General features: G+C 47.9%; 1 protein-coding gene across 5 annotated transcripts in view; it reads left to right on the top strand.

Moving 5' to 3' along the window:
- LOC133114479 (septin-9-like) overlaps positions 1-17,500 on the top strand; it is an 87,840-nt gene that overhangs the window by 57,496 nt on the left and 12,844 nt on the right. For all 5 annotated transcript variants that reach the window (XM_061223928.1, XM_061223931.1, XM_061223930.1 and 2 more), the window contains one exon: positions 12,361-12,549. In XM_061223928.1, the coding sequence (XP_061079912.1) occupies positions 12,361-12,549 (189 nt within the window). The remainder of the gene's footprint in view (positions 1-12,360; positions 12,550-17,500) is intronic.

Below are 17,500 nucleotides of genomic sequence, written 5' to 3' on the forward strand. Positions count from 1 at the left end.
TGTCGAATCAGCGCTAATGCAATAAATTGATCGCAAATCGGTTGATTTATTGGGCAGCAGCCGATCAGTTGGTTGAGAAAAATGGCGCAGGAAGAACGGTAGAAGAGTTGCACCTGCGATTGCTAACGCTACAGGGCCTGTGTTAGCATGCTGAGCGCCGCAGAGCGGAGCCGAAACTGACAGCTTTCTGTGGATTCCTGCACACATATCTCACATTTTTTGGGAGTTGGGGGGCGGGGGGGGGGGGGTGGTTCCTTGCTAACTGAAGGCTGAGTTAGCAGAACAGAGGCAGAGCAGGGGTGTGTGTGTGTGTGTGTGTGTAAGTGTGTGTCTGAGGTGGCAGGGCAGTAGTAGAGCAGCTGTGTGTGTGTGTGAGTGTGTGGTGTGTGTGTGTGTGAGTGTGTGTGAGCGTGAGGGTGTGTGTGTGTGTGTGTGTGTGTGTGTATGGTGCGTGTGAGAGAGAGAGAGTGTGTGTCTGTCTGTCTGTAAGGTGGCTGGGGCAGTAGTAGAGCAGCTGTGTGTGTGTGTGTGTGTGTGTGTATGTGTATGGTGTGTGTGTGTGTGTGTGTGTGTGAGGTGGTCGGGGCAGTGGTGTTTTCCTCGCTGGTGTTAGAGGTGAGACTGCTCGCCCAGAGGTGAAATTCCTCGGCCCTGAGCCCCGTCCCGTCTCTGGTAGCTGTCAGGAGCTCATTCCACGGACATACTGTAACCGTGGGGGCCCCCATGCTGGCCAATCGCCCGGCGTTTTACTGCTGCTGGTGTTCCATTAAGACCCCCCCCACGAGGGATGAGAAACTTAACCGAACATTCTAACACTGCTGGTGACTGAAAGCAATGGAGTTCTAGAACACTGGAGAAAAAAAACAAAAAAACAAACAGGTTAAGCAATCTCATTTACAGGAAATTCATATTCCATTAATTTCCTGTTTTGGGAATGATGACGAATTATATCTCTCTCATATAAAAAAAAAAAAAAACTGTTTGATTTCAATACAAACATCTGTGCCTCGTATTTACTGGAAGAACTCTCTGCTTGCTCTTTGCAAGTGTGTTCTGTTTCTCGCGGAACATTTTTTAATTTTTCCTTTCTTTTCACGCTCGCATCAACCCAAGTTTCAGCATAAGTTCTTGTGTTACTTTTCAGCCATGAAAAAAGGAGGGCTCAGGTCATATGATTTTGAATGATGTATGATCGGTGTTACGGTATTATAAAAAATAATAATCAAATGATGATCAATGATAAAATAGGCCCTAGTCCTTAACTTGTTGTACTGTTAGCAGTTGAAATTGTACTTCCCTCTAGGTCTTTCAGTGCACTTATCCCTGGTTATGGGTATGGCACTTTGCACTTTGTTGTATGCTGCTCTGGATAGAGTGTCTGCCCAAATGCCATTTATGTAATGCAATGTAATGTAGCTTGTTAACACCAAAGAGAGCACTGCTAGCCTTGTGCTAGCATGTAGCGCTCCAGTAGAGGCTCTGTGGAATCCTGCACCTGTCTCAACGTTAAGTCATTAACTTGACTTAGTTATCCATTTACACGCTTGCATGCATTCATGTCCTGTGCCTTTCTAGCATACCATGCATGTGCACACCTGGTTATGTATTGAAGTGGTTTCGTTTGCCTGGCTCAAGAGTCTGGCATGTGATTAACGGATAGCCCATATGGGATTCACCCCGCAACCTCCGAGTTAATGTTCAGTTCCCGATTGGTTGGTTGCACTTTGCAATGGCTCTGATGGACTGAACCATTCTGGGGCAGTGGGGGGGGGGGGGAGTGATAACATGGAGTCAGGAATTGGACAGAACCATTCTGGGCGGTGGTAACAAATTCCAGAGTTGGACAGAACCATTGTGGGAGCAGGGGGAGTGATATGGAGTCAGGAGTTGGAAAAGACCATTCTGGAGGCGGGGGGGGTGATAACATAGAGTAAGGAGTTGGACAGAACCATTGTGGAGACAGGGGGAGGTATATGGAGTCAGGAGTTGGCTCCTTATGCCTCTGCTCAGTGTCAGGACTACAGTGGCATTATCAGAGTTATTCTCATAGCCTCTGGACAGACCCATGACTGAAAGGTTGACACCATCAAGCCAATAGCCAGCTGCCTGGGCCATGTCCCACACACCTCTGTATCTGTGCCAGGGTGAGTGCTCCCTTGTGACGTGTGTGCGGTTGCACTTTTCGTTTATTTTTAATCCTGTCTGCTCTTGAACAGTCGAGGTGTTTCTGTAGATGGATAGATTGACAGATAGATCATTGCAATTATATAGCGCTTTTCTCACACTCAAAGTGCTTTACGGTGCTGAGGGGGAAACTCGCCTCAAACCACCACAAATGTGTAGCACCCACCTGGGTGATGCAACGGCAGCCATTTTGGATGGAGAGGGAGAGAACAAGCGAGCAAGCAGATTTATAGGGGGGCGACATGGCTCAGGCAGTAAGAGCAGTCGCCTGGCAGTCGGAGGGTTGCCGGTTCGATCCCCCGCCCGGGCTGTGTCGAAGTGTCCCTGAGCAAGACACCCAACCCCCAAATGCTCCTGACGAGCTGGTCGGTGCCTTGCATGGCAGCCAATCGCCGTCGGTGTGTGAGTGTGTGTATGAATGGGTGAATGGAGAAGCATCAATTGTACAGCGCTTTGGATAAAGGCGCTATTTACCATTAACCATTAACCATTTACCATTTATAATTTGACGCCCCCTCTGAGTATGCACTTGTGTGCCGGTGGTATGTGCTGTGTATGTTATGTGTGAGTGTGTGTAGTGTTGAGTGGGAGGAGACCTACACAGAGAATGTAGATTCATATATTACGTTGCTCGTATTGCAGAATGTAGGTTTGGTATTTGTGTATGCATAAAACATCTGCTCACTACACATGCGTGTACTCCTCTGCACCGTATGTTTAAGACTCTGTTTTCCAGCACACAGAGAGAAATCAGTCAGTTGAATGTTAATAAACTGACAACTTCTGAATTACATTATATAGATGCCATATAGCAGATGCTCTTACCCGGAACTGAGTCAGAATCCAACTATAGCTTATTGCACAATTCGCAATACAATTCCCATACTCTGCAAAACTTTGAAAAGGCCAGACTGAACAAGTATTTCAGACTTATATTTAAATATTATTGTTTCTAATACCTTTTTACAAAACAATTGCCAATGGGGTGAGACAGTTTGACTCATTTCAAGATTTGCCCGTAGGGTAAATTTCACTTGTCATGCAAACAGTACCTTAAAACAAGCTAATATTGTCTACTTGAGAGAAGAAAAAAAAAAAGACCAAGATCTTAAGTCTCATTGCGAGACTAAGACGGTCGCGTGTTAAGACAGTCCGCCCCTGTTTGCGGTGTAGGAGCAGCGGCATATTCTCAATGGGAGCAGGAGGCAGTGGGACTGCATTTGAATTTTAACTCTGATGTGTGACTGACTCTTTGTCTCCGGCCTCGCAGTAGAACTCGTCCCTCACGGGCTCCCCGTTCCTCAGGCCTCCAGGGCCTCGCCTTTCTCCCTCTGCGTCGGTTATCTGTCACTTTGACCGGAATCCCAGTTATTTGGCTTTGGCTCCAGAGCTCTTGGTTTTTTAAACGTCCCGATGAGCACTCAGGTCTGTCTGCGGCCGTCTCCAGATGGGGGTGGGGGTGGGGGGGTTCTAGGGGGGCCAGTTGTTACCGTGTCTCCCAGAGGGACGAGCACAGAGGGAGCACCGGGGGACACCACCTGCTTCGCCCCCAAATGGGGTCAAAGGTCACATTCCCAGAATGAGAAGCGGGGCGGGATGAGGAAGATGTCACTTCAGGGACCGGTGTCAACGTGGCCCGGCGTCAGCTGTTAGACGCCCCTCACACACACACATTGTGTTAGGCACATTGTGTGTGTGTGTGTGGTGTGTGTATGTACGTGTCTGTTTATATGCGTGTGTGTGCGTGTATGATTCTGTGCTTCTGCAAGTGTGTGTGTGTGTGTGTGTATGTGTGTGTGCATATACAGTATGTGTGTGTGTACGTCTCTGTGTGTGTGCGTCTGTGCTTATGTGTGTGAGAGTCAGATTTTGTGTGTGTTTGCATATGTGTGTATGTGTATGAGTATATGTGTGTGTGTGTGTGTGTACTGTGTATATGTGTGCGCATATGTGTATATGTGTGTGTGTGTATGTGTGTGTGTGTGTGTGTGTGTGTGTGTGTGTGTGTGTGTGTGTGATTTTGGTTTGGTTTTGGGTTTACTTTAGAGTTTAGGGCAGGAGCACGGTCTGATTGTGGATTGTGTATACCCACCCTGGTCAGGGCTGAGGTCTGATGCATGTCTGATTGAATGTGGCTGTGGGTCCTTTTCCCATAATGCAGCATAATTCTGGGGCTTAGCTGTGATCTGAAGGTTATACTGGTATGACATCACATGGAACACAGCCAGCTGTCTATGTGGCCCAGTCTGTGGGGATCCTCTATGTAAACTTAGGCTTCTCAACTCAGTGTGTGTGTGTGTAGTATGTGTGTGGGTGTGCCGTGTATGTCTGTGTGCATATGTGCATGTTTGTGTGCTTATGTGTGTGTGTTTATAGTGTGTGTGTGTGTGTGTGTGTGTTGTATGCATATGTGTTTACAGTGTGCGTGTGTGTGTGTGTGTGTGTGTGTGTGTGTGTGTGTGTGTGTGTGTGTGTGTGTGCGTAGTATGTGTGTGGGTGTGCCGTGTATGTTCGTGGGCATATGTGCGTTTGTGTGTGTCGTTTGCGTGTGTGTTTACAGTGTGTGTGTGTGTGTGTGTGTGTGTGTGTGTGTGTGTGTGTGTGCGTAGTATGTGTGTGTATTTTCTAAGGCAGAATGAGGCAGAATGCATACCCATCCCTTCCTCTCTCAGATACACTCACACGCACACAGAATGAAAATGGCCGCTGCATCAGCTGTTAGATGACACAGGAAGGAGCTCCTCTCTGCATGAAATCCACACTGTCCTCCTCTCCAGCTTCCTGAGAAAGGGAAGAGAGCAGATGTTTTCGGGCTCCTGGGTTATGCACTGAAAAAACGTCTGTTTTAACACGTGTTTTAGTCTTGTAATGAGACATACTTTTTTTTTTTTTTAATATTAGCTTGTTTGAAGTCACTGTTTGCTTGACTAGTGAAGTTTTAGTCTCATCTCATTGGCAATATATTTTTGTCATATTCAGCAAAAATGTCATATAAATAAGTCCAACTTTTTTATGTTTAAATATAATACTAGACGTAACAGGGTTGGGTTGCTGTGGATCTCCAGCAGGAGGGTTACGTAGTTGTCCTTCTGCTCAGTAACGGCAGGTCTTTTGGTGGATTGCCATTGGATGTTTCGCCAGTGGGACAAGCCTGTCAGAATTGGCAATTTCTTGTACTGATCGGACGAAACCAGTCAAATCTGCACGTAGACTCACTACCACATGTGTCCAAAAACTGCGTATGTTGTCTCTGCCCCACCGATCTTTGCCGCTCTGCTAACAGCTATATTTACATTTATATGTACACTCTTTCTCCGAGAGAAACTTACGAAAGTGCATATGCTAAGGCTGAGGCTACAAGCAAAGACGATGCCAAGTTAATATCTCAACCGGTGTTGAAAGCATAGTTGTACAAACTAATATTTTACCTACATGCAGTTAAAACATGATTACCCAGCACTGGTCACGACTGATAGTAGTGCGTGACCCTACAACATTTAAAAACCACAGTATGTGTAAGAGGGAGTTTGAGGATGTAAAGCGTTAAATTGTACAGTTTCAGGATGCAGTGTTGAACTTGGTCCGGCACACTGCTTGAGCTCCCTGGTTTTTGCTCCAGGAACCACGTAATTGGATTAATAAATGAATAAATCTTCTTAACGTGAGCAGGTGACCATGGGCTGGAGTCGCTGCCGTCTCACCGCTGGCCGTTAATCATCGAAAACCTGCAACAAAAAAACCTGGGCACTCCAGGATCCAGGATCCGGGATCCGGGTTGGAGCATATACAAAAAAAACCCCAAAAAAAACGCAGTGGTTGCATGCAATATTATTAAGTATACTGTATGTGACTTATGAGACTTAATAATATTGTATTAAATCACTGTTGGCAATTTTATTAAGCACTTTTTATTTATTTATTATACTATCCCCACCTACATTTTTTGAGTGTCGGGAGGGATAGTAACCGCATTGTAAATGAGTTCAGGGTTAGTTAGGCAAAGGCCCGGTGTGAACAGGTGTGCTCTCGTCCTCCATCTTAAGTCTCCTTGCCTACGGTCTCCCCGGCTTTGCCCTCTGCTATGCGCGGATCAATGGCCGTGTCTGTCGTTGGAGATTAATCACAGGTGGGATAGGGGGGCCGGAGCGCTCGGAGAGAGAGGTCCACGCGAGCGCTGGGAATTCCTGGGAATTCCTGGAGGTAGGGGAGGGGGGGGGGGGGGTGGAGGCACACCACGGATGAGTCAGTCACTGCTGCAGTTTCCCGCCCCCTTCCCGGTCTACGCTCTACATCTGGCCTTATTTTAAAAAAGATCCTCAGCAGAGAACTGGTTCTGGCTCTGCTGTAAGTGAAACCGCCACAACGACACAGTGGTTCCAGTTCAGCATGTCCTGTGGGGGGGGGGGGGGGGGGGGAGTTGGGTTGGGGTTTTGTGGAGGGGGGGGGGGGGGGGGCGGGGCAATAGAATGCGTTCACTTTGTGAAAGTCCCGAAAACCACCGCTGCTTCTCAGGGACTACGAGCAGATGTCTCCTCGGCAGTAAATTTCAGCGCGGGTTTCAGTGCGCCGATGAACACGAGTGTGTCCTGCGTTTAGAGATCTGCTGAACCAGCGCCCTGGCTCTGACTGCATCCACGTGGCCGCTTTTTCAGGGGCAGAAAAGAACGGAAAAAAAAACTCAGCCCAGGGTCTTCTCTCTCTCTCTCTCTCTCTCTCTCTCCCTCTCTCTCCCTCCCTCTCTCTCCCTCTCTCCTCTTTCTCCCCCAGTTTGACGTACGGTATTCCGGTGTTGGGTTACGGGCAGACGCCAGTGAACAGCCCCCTCGTCCAGCAGGCATATCTGTGGCTGTGCTTTGGACATCGGGGCGACTGGGGAGGGCAGCACTGACCTGACCCCGAAACGCTATGACGCAAGAAACCTGGAAAACTAGGGCACCGTCACACAAGAATGCCTTATTGGCGGAAAGACTCATCTTTATTCAAATGTTATTATGAAATGTGACAAACGTAATAGAATTACTTTTTTTTTTTTTTTTTTTTTTTTAGTTCTTAAGAAAAGTACAAAGAGAAAGACAAACGTCTCGGGCACAAGGCCATCCTCTGTCCTCAGTCCAGAGTCACTGTTCTGCAGCAGTTAAACCTCAGGAGGGTTTTGCAGAGGTTTTACGAGCAGGGATGCATCAGTACCGCGCTGTTAGCCAACGTTTACTCCACGCTGACTGCAGGCTTTCGCCGTACCGACAGCTGCATGCTGGGATAATTACATGTGATTGGCTTTTTCCAGCTGTGCATTCAACGCAAAACGTGTGACGTGAAATGTACTTCTTAACAAAAGTGTCTGACACGACTCGAAATAGCGTAGATGCCCTTTTCCTGCTGTCGTAGTCATTTTACAGTTCACGTGTGTACTCCTCACACGTTGGGTGTTCACATGTTGTCCTTGGACATTTTGACATTTCTTGTTGTGAAGGGTGAGCAGCACAGCCCGTTCAGCCGGCCCCTGTTCATCGCTGCTGTTTTTGTGGTTAGACTGAAACGACCCTCCGCTCGGCTGTCTGCGCTGGGTGGGCCTGTCCCAGGCAGGGGCCCTGGGCTCTGTCCATCGAGGCTACCCTTCTGCAGCTGGGGCCCAGAGTCTGGGGTGGGTGAGTGGGGGGGCTTGGGGGGGGGGGCTTGGTTGGCCTCGTTCCGTCAATGTAGGGAGCACTGGAGTCAGCTGAGGTTCCGTTGCCCCGGTAACCGCTACATAAGCATCGCCTACTTGTCTTCCAGGTGTCTACAGTTTACTTGTTTTACTTTAGCAGAGTTTAGCAGCTTTCCCCGAGTCCTGGGGTTTCTGGGGAGGTCTCCAGGACCAGAGTTGAGGACGTTTTGTAGCTTGTTCTGTTCTGCTGTTTTTTTTTTTTTACCCGACTTTTCAAACAGAGTAGGAAACACAGCCCTTGATAAAAAATAAATAAATAAAATACAGTGGTGGACTTCATCATCATCCACAGTGGGGAACGCCCGATCGACTATCCGTGAAAGTTGTATAGCCTGTGAAACGCCACTAGACTTAAACCCACGTGATTTAGTATCATACATGCAGCGGTAACTAAGGAGACCCGGAGAGACAGAGAGCCAGGCTAACGCTAACGCTAATGCTAACGCTAATGCTAACGCTAATGCTAACGCTAATGCTAACGCTAATGCTAACATTGTGTTTGCACGGCACAGGCATCGCTGCCTGGCCTGCGCGAGCCACAACTTGTACTGGAGATGACAGGAGATTGTTCTATGAATCAACATATCCAGGGGGGGGATTACATTTTATTTTATTTTCTTCATAGCTGCGGCCAGTGAGGTGAAAGTTTGGTGCTTTGCTGCGCTCGTTCTAAAATGGATCTGGCGTGAGTGGCGGGTTGGAATGGTTCCTTTGGTGTAAAACAGGGCTGGAGGGCTGTGCTGGGTCCAGTGGGGCCTGCAGGCCCTGAAGGAGGTCATCCGTGTCAGCCCAAAAACTCTGCCTCTAGCCCTTCTCGCTGTCCGCAGGGCTCCCCACCCCTCGGCCTGGAAACATAATCTGCTGGACTTCCCCGAGGGAGTCACGTTTCAGGAAAGAAATGGCTCCTTTTTTGGGGGGGGGGGGGGGGGGGGGAATGGGGGGGGGGCGTCGGAAGAAATCTCAATCGAGTTTTACTGCTTAACCCTTTCACGGCATAAGGTTACAAGCGTCTGATTAGAATGTTCTCAGCCGAACCTTCTAATGCTGATGTCACAATCACTGCCGGCGATGGAACACCAGTGGAGTTCTAGAACACTGAACACTCTTGATTTACACCGATTTAGATCAGCGACTTATTCTCAAGGGGTTCATTTGCCTCCGTATCCTATGACGGGGACCGTGTGTGACCGTGTGTGGGGCTAATTGGGAGCGAGCAAGAGGGAGTCTGTTCTCATCCCTAACATGATTTTGGGAACAGCCCCACAGGAGGCGGTGGAGAAGCTCTGAGTTCTGAGTGGCGGAACCAGAGTTATCGTAGCTGAATGTGGAGCTGAATGTGGTTTATTAAGCCTGGGGGTCCCTGTGTGGTGTCTGATCAGATCAGCCCTGTGTGGGCCGGCCAGAACTCTCAGGGGCGAGGGTTCTACTAAAAACAGGTACTTCAGACCAAGATACACTTACAGGGGAAAGAAAGGGTTCTGGAAGGGTTCTTTGGCTTGATTCCAGAGGGCAACAATTTTTTGTTCTTTATAACTACCCTCTTAGGTGTAAAGTCTGAAAACGCCCAGACAAAGAACCATTTTGTCTGACAAAGAACCCTTTAACTAGATTGCGTTCTTCGAAGGAATCACAGAATTCCTACTCGAACTTTTTAGAGACTGTAGTACCAAGGGCAGAACAGAACAGCAAACTCGTTTGTGTCTAGGAGCATTATACTTCTCAATGGTATGGAGAACCAGTAGCTAACAGTTCTCACACACTGGCTCAGAACTAATATGTTGTTTATATTGTTGATCAGCTGTCTGAATGTCTATGCTTGTGTTGTCTGCGTAGCTTCAGATGCTAAGCAAATTCCTGAAAAGTATTCAATTTAATTCAGTTAAGTTCAACGTGCCACCATTCTGTTGCAGTCCAGTGTCTGTTTGTTGGCCATTAGAGTTCTAATTAAAAAACAAATATATAAACAAACTCCCGCTGTGCCAACCCTCTCCGTGTGTAATGAGGGGAAGGAAAAATAAGTTTTGAGAAGTTTTAATTGTTGATGGTATGACTTCAACAATTGGGGGGTGGGGGGGCTTAGTTCGGCCCTCTTTGGCCCCCTGTGGGGCTCTATCGGGCCCTTGGGGTGTTTGTGGCTGGGACGTGTTCTCTGCCTTTCACAGCGATGCTCTTCTCTAGAGCATAGGCCCTTCATCTGTTATCTCTCTGAGCTATCTCCCAACTTCCTGTCTGAGTGTGAGAAAGAGAGGAGAGAATGTGTGTGAGAGGAAGACTCAGAGAGATTGTGTACGTGTTTGTGTGTATGTGTGTGTGTATGTGTGTGCATGTGTATGTGTTTGTGTGTCTGAGACAAAAAAAATTGCCAGTGAGGTGAGAGTTTGACTCATTTAAAGATTTGCCAGTGAGGTGTGAAAATGTCACTTGTCAAGCAAACAGTAACTTAAAACAAGCTGATATTTTCTACTTCAGAAAGGGAAAAAAAGTCTGAAGTCTTATCACAAGACAAAAAATGCTCGTTAAGGCAGACATTTTTTGCAGTGTATAATACATAGCCAGTAGCAATGTAAAGGGTTAGAATCATACTAGAATTATCAGATTTCAGACACATTTGAATGGCCAGACCTGCACTGTAAAATGTCTTGTAATGAGTCTGAAAATTGTTTTTGTAATCTTAAAAAAAATATATATATATTAGCTTGTTTTAAGTTACTGTTTGCTTGACCAGTGAAATATAGATTTTAAAATAAGATCTTGAGTCTAAATGTAAGACTAAAGTACTTGTTTTTGCAGCGTGTCGTCATGTATGTAAATAGCATGTTTGGGTTTTTCATGGGAAATTCAGCGCAGGCTCAAGGGGCCGGGCGGGTATGGCCGTGGTTTTGCAGCTCCACGCGTTCGCTGAATTCTGCCCAGCGTTATGTGCAGCTGACACACCGGAACGCCTCTCCTTAAATGCACCCGAAACCGTTGGACTACAGTAAATAAGCGGCCACCACCAGTTCAGGCAGAAGAGTCTGACCGCCCGCATGCCTGGGCCGCTAAAAATGGATCACAAAAATATTCATATTTACGCACCAGAGGCAGCGATGCAGCGGTTTAGTGCTTACACTGTGCTTGATGGCCTGGTCTGTATCTGACGGGTGTATGTGCGAGCCTTTAGCAAGTTTAGCACGTTTAGCTGCGAGGTGAGGTTCCGCAGTGGAGGATGTAGCCTGCAGTGCCGGCCAGAGCACGATTTCTCATCCGCAGACGGACCAGAGGCGTTAGGTCACAGACACGCCGTGAGAATGTTCTTAACCGAACGTTCTCGTGCTGATGTCATCACTACCGGCGACTGGCAGCAGCGGAGTTCTAGAACCACTGGTGGAAACATTCTAAAGGGACGCCTTCTCTTCAAAGGGTTACAGGGCTTTACGGTGGCTCTGAGGATATTCCTCTCTGATTGCGCTTTAATCTGTGCTGCGGGCAGCCCACTGAGTTGAGCCTGGCAGGCGTTTTGCTCATCGCAGATTGCTTTTATTGCCATTTTAATTTGAGTGCAGTTTACTGAACATTTTAAAGCTGTTTCTATATTTTGAAAAATAAAAATGCAAATCTTTTTGGCCCATCTGTCCATCCAGAAGATACATTAAAATCTGTGGTTTTACAGCAGCGCTGCCCAGTCCTATCCTATCATAGATCCCAACCAAAGATCTCATTGAGCTGTTAATCAGTAGAATTAGGTGTTCCAAATTACTGTTGAAATGAGAAGCTACAGGATGATTACAGTAGATCTCCAGGAACCACTGATGCTGCTTAACCCATCGTGGGGCTAGAGCAGGGTTGCATTTGAGCCCTGTGTTGAAGTCTGTCTCTCTCTCTCTCTCTCCCCGTGTCTCCAGGGTCAGACGTCATTGTGAAGTCTGTCTCTCTCTCTCTCTCTCTCTCCCCGTGTCTCCAGGGTCAGACGTCATTGTGAAGTCTGTCTCTCTCTCTCTCTCCCCGTGTCTCCAGGGTCAGACGTCATTGTGAAGTCTGTCTCTCTCTCTCTCCCCCTGTCTCCAGGGTCAGACGTCATTGTGAAGTCTGTCTCTCTCTCTCTCTCTCTCCCCGTGTCTCCAGGGTCAGACGTCATTGTGAAGTCTGTCTCTCTCTCTCTCTCCCCGTGTCTCCAGGGTCAGACGTCATTGTGAAGTCTGTCTCTCTCTCTCTCTCCCCGTGTCTCCAGGGTCAGACGTCATTGTGAAGTCTGTCGCTCTCTCTCTCTCCCTGTGTCTCCAGGGTCAGACGTCATTGTGAAGTCTGTCTCTCTCTCTCTCTCCCTGTGTCTCCAGGGTCAGACGTCATTGTGAAGTCTGTCGCTCTCTCTCTCTCCCCGTGTCTCCAGGGTCAGACGTCATTGTGAAGTCTGTCGCTCTCTCTCTCTCCCTGTGTCTCCAGGGTCAGACGTCATTGTGAAGTCTGTCTCTCTCTCTCTCTCCCCGTGTCCCCAGGGTCAGAGGTCATTCCGAGCTACAGCAGCACCATGTCAGAGTCCGTGAAGCCGGCCGCGCCCCCCGCGGCCCCCGCCTGCCCCGAGGTCCCCAGCGTGGACTTCAGCTACGTGGGCATCGACGCCATCCTGGAGCAGATGCGGCGGAAGGCCATGAAGCAGGGCTTCGAGCTCAACATCATGGTCGTGGGTGAGTCCGATGAGTTCGCGCGCGGTGCGTTTAATTTAACAACCGGGCTTCGAGCTCTACTTCGTGGTCGTGGGTGAGTCCGATGAGTTCGCGCGCGGTGCGTTTAATTTGACAACAGGGCTTTGAGCTCTACTTCGTGGTCGTGGGTGAGTTTGATGAGTTTGCACGCAGTGCGTTCAATTTAACAACAGGGCTTTGAGCTCAGCATTATGGTTGTGGGTGAGTCTGGTGGATGCGCACCCAGTGTGATTAATTTAACAACAGGGCTTCTACACACAATGTGATTATTTTAACAACAGGGCTTTGAGCTCAGAATTATGGTTGTGGGTGAGTCTGGTGGATGCACACCCAGTGTGATTAATTTAACAACAGGGCTTCTACACACAATGTGATTATTTTAACAACAGGGCTTTGAGCTCAGAATTATGGTTGTGGGTGAGTCTGGTGGATGCACACCCAGTGTGTTTAATTTAACAACAGGGCTTTGACACACAATGTGATTATTTTAACAACAGGGTTTTGAGCTCAGCATTATGGTTGTGGGTGAGTCTGGTGGATGCACACCCAGTGCGATTCATTTAACAACAGGGCTTCTACACACAATGTGGTTATTTTAACAACAGGGCTTTGAGCTCAGAATTATGGTTGTGGGTGAGTCTGGTGGATGCGCACCCAGTGTGATTAATTTAACAACAGGGCTTCTACACACAATGTGGTTATTTTAACAACAGGGCTTTGAGCTCAGAATTATGGTTGTGGGTGAGTCTGGTGGATGCGCACCCAGTGTGATTAATTTAACAACAGGACTTTGACACACAATGTGATTATTTTAACAACAGGGCTTTGAGCTCAGAATTATGGTTGTGGGTGAGTCTGGTGGATGCACACCCAGTGTGTTTAATTTAACAACAGGGCTTTGACACACAATGTGATTATTTTAACAACAGGGCTTTGAGCTCAGCATTATGGTTGTGGGTGAGTCTGGTGGATGCACACCCAGTGTGATTAATTTAACAACAAGGCTTCTACACACAATGTGGTTATTTTAACAACAGGGCTTTGAGCTCAGCAATTTGGTTGTGGGTGAGTCTGGTGGAAGCGCACCCAGTGTGATTAATTTAACAACAGGGCTTCTACACACAATGTGATTATTTTAACAACAGGGCTTTGAGCTCAGCATTATGGTTGTGGGTGAGTCTGGTGGAAGCGCACACAGTGTGATTAGTTCAACAATAGGACTTTGACACAATGTGGTTATTTTAACAACAGGGTATTATGGTTGTGGGTGAGTCGGATGGATGCATACACAGTATTGCACAGTTCAGTGTTTGTCTTTGAGCGTTTAGTTTCTGTGAGAAACCTCAGCAGCAGTAGCATACCAAACAGGAGAGGTGTAGTGATCAGTTTTTATAAATTTCACTTGTCAAGCAAACAGTAACTTAAAGCAAGCTAATATTTCCTACTTGAAGCAGCAGCAGCATACATTACATTAATGGCATTTGGCAGGCGCTCTTATCCAGAGCGACGTACAGTTGATTAGACTAAGCAGGAGACAATCCTCCCCTGGAGCAATGCAGGGTTAAGGGCCTTGCTCAAGGGCCCAGCGGCTGTGCGGATCTTATTGTGGCTACACCGGGATTAGAACCACCGACCTTGCAGGTCCCAGTCATGTATCTTTTTTTTTTTTTTTTTTTAGATATTTTTTAGACCTTTTTCAGCTTTATTGGACAGTATATAGTATAGAGAGACAGGAAGAAAGGGAGCGAGAGAGAGGGGAAGACATGCAACAAATGTCAGACGGTCGGATTCGAACCGCCGACGTCGCGGCTCGCAATGAGCATGCGGTCAGTGCTCTGCAGGCTGCGCCACCGAGACACCCCCCAGTCATGTATCTTAACCACTACACTACAGGCCGCCCTACAAAACGGGAAAGCCCATGATCAGTAAACCAAAAATAATGCATTGTTCTGTTGTTAGTAAGTAAAACATGCAAAAATATGACATGAGTATTAACTTCAATGGATTTTTCTCTGATGTGCGACACACAAAGCACCCTCTCTCTCTCTCTCTCTCTCTCTCTCTCTCTCTCGCTCTGAAAATGCAGACGCGTAAAACCGGACCAATTACGTGCCACCGCTCAGTCTGCGCGTCTCGCTCGTCAGAGACACGAGTCGTAAACCCGTCTGGGCAACGTCTCCGAGCCTCGTCCCGTCTGTCAGTCTGCGCTCGTAGATTAGAGGTCTCGCCGACGCCCGCCCCCCCGAGGAGGGGACAGGAGGGGAAGATTAGTGGGCTCGTAGGCTGGGAGGAGGCGATCGTTTCAGCGCCGAACCGTAAATCAAGTTCCTAATTAATCACCGCGCAGATTTAAGGGGAATTCGAACGATCCGCGTCTCAGGAGGTCCGTCTGACAGGGGGAATGTGAATTTGCGCCGGTGCCTGTTTGCATCGGATCAAAGACGGGTTTGATGTCGGAGGCTGAACAAATGGGCGCATTCATTTTTAAAAAAAGAGTGTGCGCAGATGCAGCAGAGATTATCTGAGAATTCGTAACGAGTTCGTAAATTAATACTTGATTTATTTCGATTCTGGAGCCGAGGCTCAAGGCTAGTCAAACCCAACTGGCTTTGTTCTGTGAAAAGCAGAATTTATACGGTTTAGCCATATTGGAGTTCGCAGTGGAAGCTTGCGGTCTCTAGGCAGGACTTCAACGCAGAGCATCATGGGACACGTTCATTGCTGTGTAACCGTGACTCCCCTTTCTCACAGATTGCCTATACCAGCCAGATAAGCGACTGCTATTGTTACTTATTATTGATGCTGATCATTATTGAGGTCTAGCACAGACCGTCCCACCAAGCACTTCCTACAAGTGTAGGGTATAGAGCAGGGCGGCCCAGCCCTGCTCCTGGAGATCTGCCGTCCTGTAGGTTTTCATTTCAAGCCTAATTTAGCCCAACCCGGTTCTACTAATTTGCAACTCAGCTCAGCTCTAGCTGTTGAGTGAGGTGTGGCTTTGTTAGGGTTGGAGTGAAAGCCCTACAGGATGGTAGATCTCCAGAAATAGGGTTGGGCGGGCAGCCCTGCTCTAGATGGTGCACAGGAGCAGAACATTTGGTCGACAGTATGTTCATGTCTTTGCACATTGTGTATCACCTTTGATTTCATTTTGTTCAGGGTCATCGGCTCTGCAGAGATTTTGAATGTGTGTGTTTGGGATAGACGGAGCAGCGGATTTGATTTATTATTAGGTTATTTACTGCTGGAAATGCATGGAGGGCTTGTTCTGATTTGGTATGCATATATATCTAAGTTCCAGAGGCTTGGTTACAGATTTGTTAGATTAAATCATGAATTGTAATTTTACACGGAATAATATTTTTGGCTATTCATGCACTCCTCCAGCTCAGCGTGTACACTGCCCAGCAAGACCTTTAGTGTTTTTTCCTCTCTGGAGTGAACCTTAATGTGCTTACCTTCCTGACGAGTCGATTCCTGCGATACAGTGCTTAACAAACTCATCCAAAAATGATATTCAGAAAACCGAGTTGAACCGAGGTCAGGCACAATGCTTGGCTCAATGTAAATCCGGCCACACGTTCCATAACCGATCACGGTGGCAGTTTCTTTTTTTTAATTTTAAAATCAGTGTTCCGTTCCGGTCGTTGAAACGCTCAGAAACACGGCAGTTTGTTTTTAAAATCAGTGTTCCGTTCCGGTCGTTGAAACGCTCAGAAACACGGCAGTTTGTTTTTAAAATCAGTGTTCCGTTCCGGTCGTTGAAACGCTCAGAAACACGGCAGTTTGTTTTTAAAATCAGTGTTCCGTTCCGGTCGTAGAAACGCTCAGAAACACGGCAGTTTGTTTTTAAAATCAGTGTTCCGTTCCGGTTGTTGAAACGCTCAGAAACACGGCAGTTTGTTTTTAAAATCAGTGTTCCGTTCCGGTTGTTGAAACGCTCAGAAACACGGCAGTTTGTTTTTAAAATCAGTGTTCCGTTCCGGTCGTAGAAACGCTCAGAAACACGGCAGTTTGTTTTTAAAATCAGTGTTCCGTTCCGGTTGTTGAAACGCTCAGAAACACGGCAGTTTGTTTTTAAAATCAGTGTTCCGTTCCGGTTGTTGAAACGCTCAGAAACACGGCAGTTTGTTTTTAAAATCAGTGTTCCGTTCCGGTCGTTGAAACGCTCAGAAACACGGCAGTTTGTTTTTAAAATCAGTGTTCCGTTCCGGTTCAGAAACGCGCGCGGTGCAGTTGTAAGACTGCTCACTGTGCACGGCCAGGTGCTGGCACACCTGGTCTCTTTTAGACACGAGGTGCTGGCGCCGACGCGGTCTCCGGCAGGTGTTTGCCCCGGTGCATTGTGGTATACGCGGAGGTCGGTCGTGGGGTCTCTCCGGTTGTGGCCGCGCTGGCCTGACCAGCCCGTGAACCGAGCAGGTGTCCCTCGCAGGCCAAACAAGGCCCTGCTCTGTGGCGGCTGGAGGCTGTCCAGCTGTGACCCCCGCATCCCCCACTCCTCTCCTCCTCTCCTCCTCTCCCCTCCCTCTCTCTCTCTCTGTCAGGCTGTTGGAGCTGAACCAGCTGTTCACTCCTGAGGGTGGGAGTCGATCCTCCATCGTCTTGCCCCCCCCCCCCCCCTGTTTATGAATGGGAGGGTTCTGGCTTGCCTCCGCTCGGATTTCAGGGGTGTCCGTGTTCCCCAGCGCTCAGGCCTGAACCTCTCACACGTCCCACACGGTCCCGAGCTGGCTGTGTGTGAACGTGGAGAGGCCTCTCTGTGTTTACACGCACGGCTGACACTCTGTGTTCTGCTGAGGAGCTAAGCTGTTGCGACAGAACTGTTTACATTTACGTTAAATATTGCCCAGCAACGTGGACATTTCTTAACCCGGTTCATTCTTCTCTCATCCTTTTGTTTGTATGTTAAGGTCATCTTGGGGTTTGAGAT

Source organism: Conger conger, chromosome 16, assembly GCF_963514075.1.
Source record: "Conger conger chromosome 16, fConCon1.1, whole genome shotgun sequence".
NCBI lineage: Eukaryota > Metazoa > Chordata > Actinopteri > Anguilliformes > Congridae > Conger > Conger conger.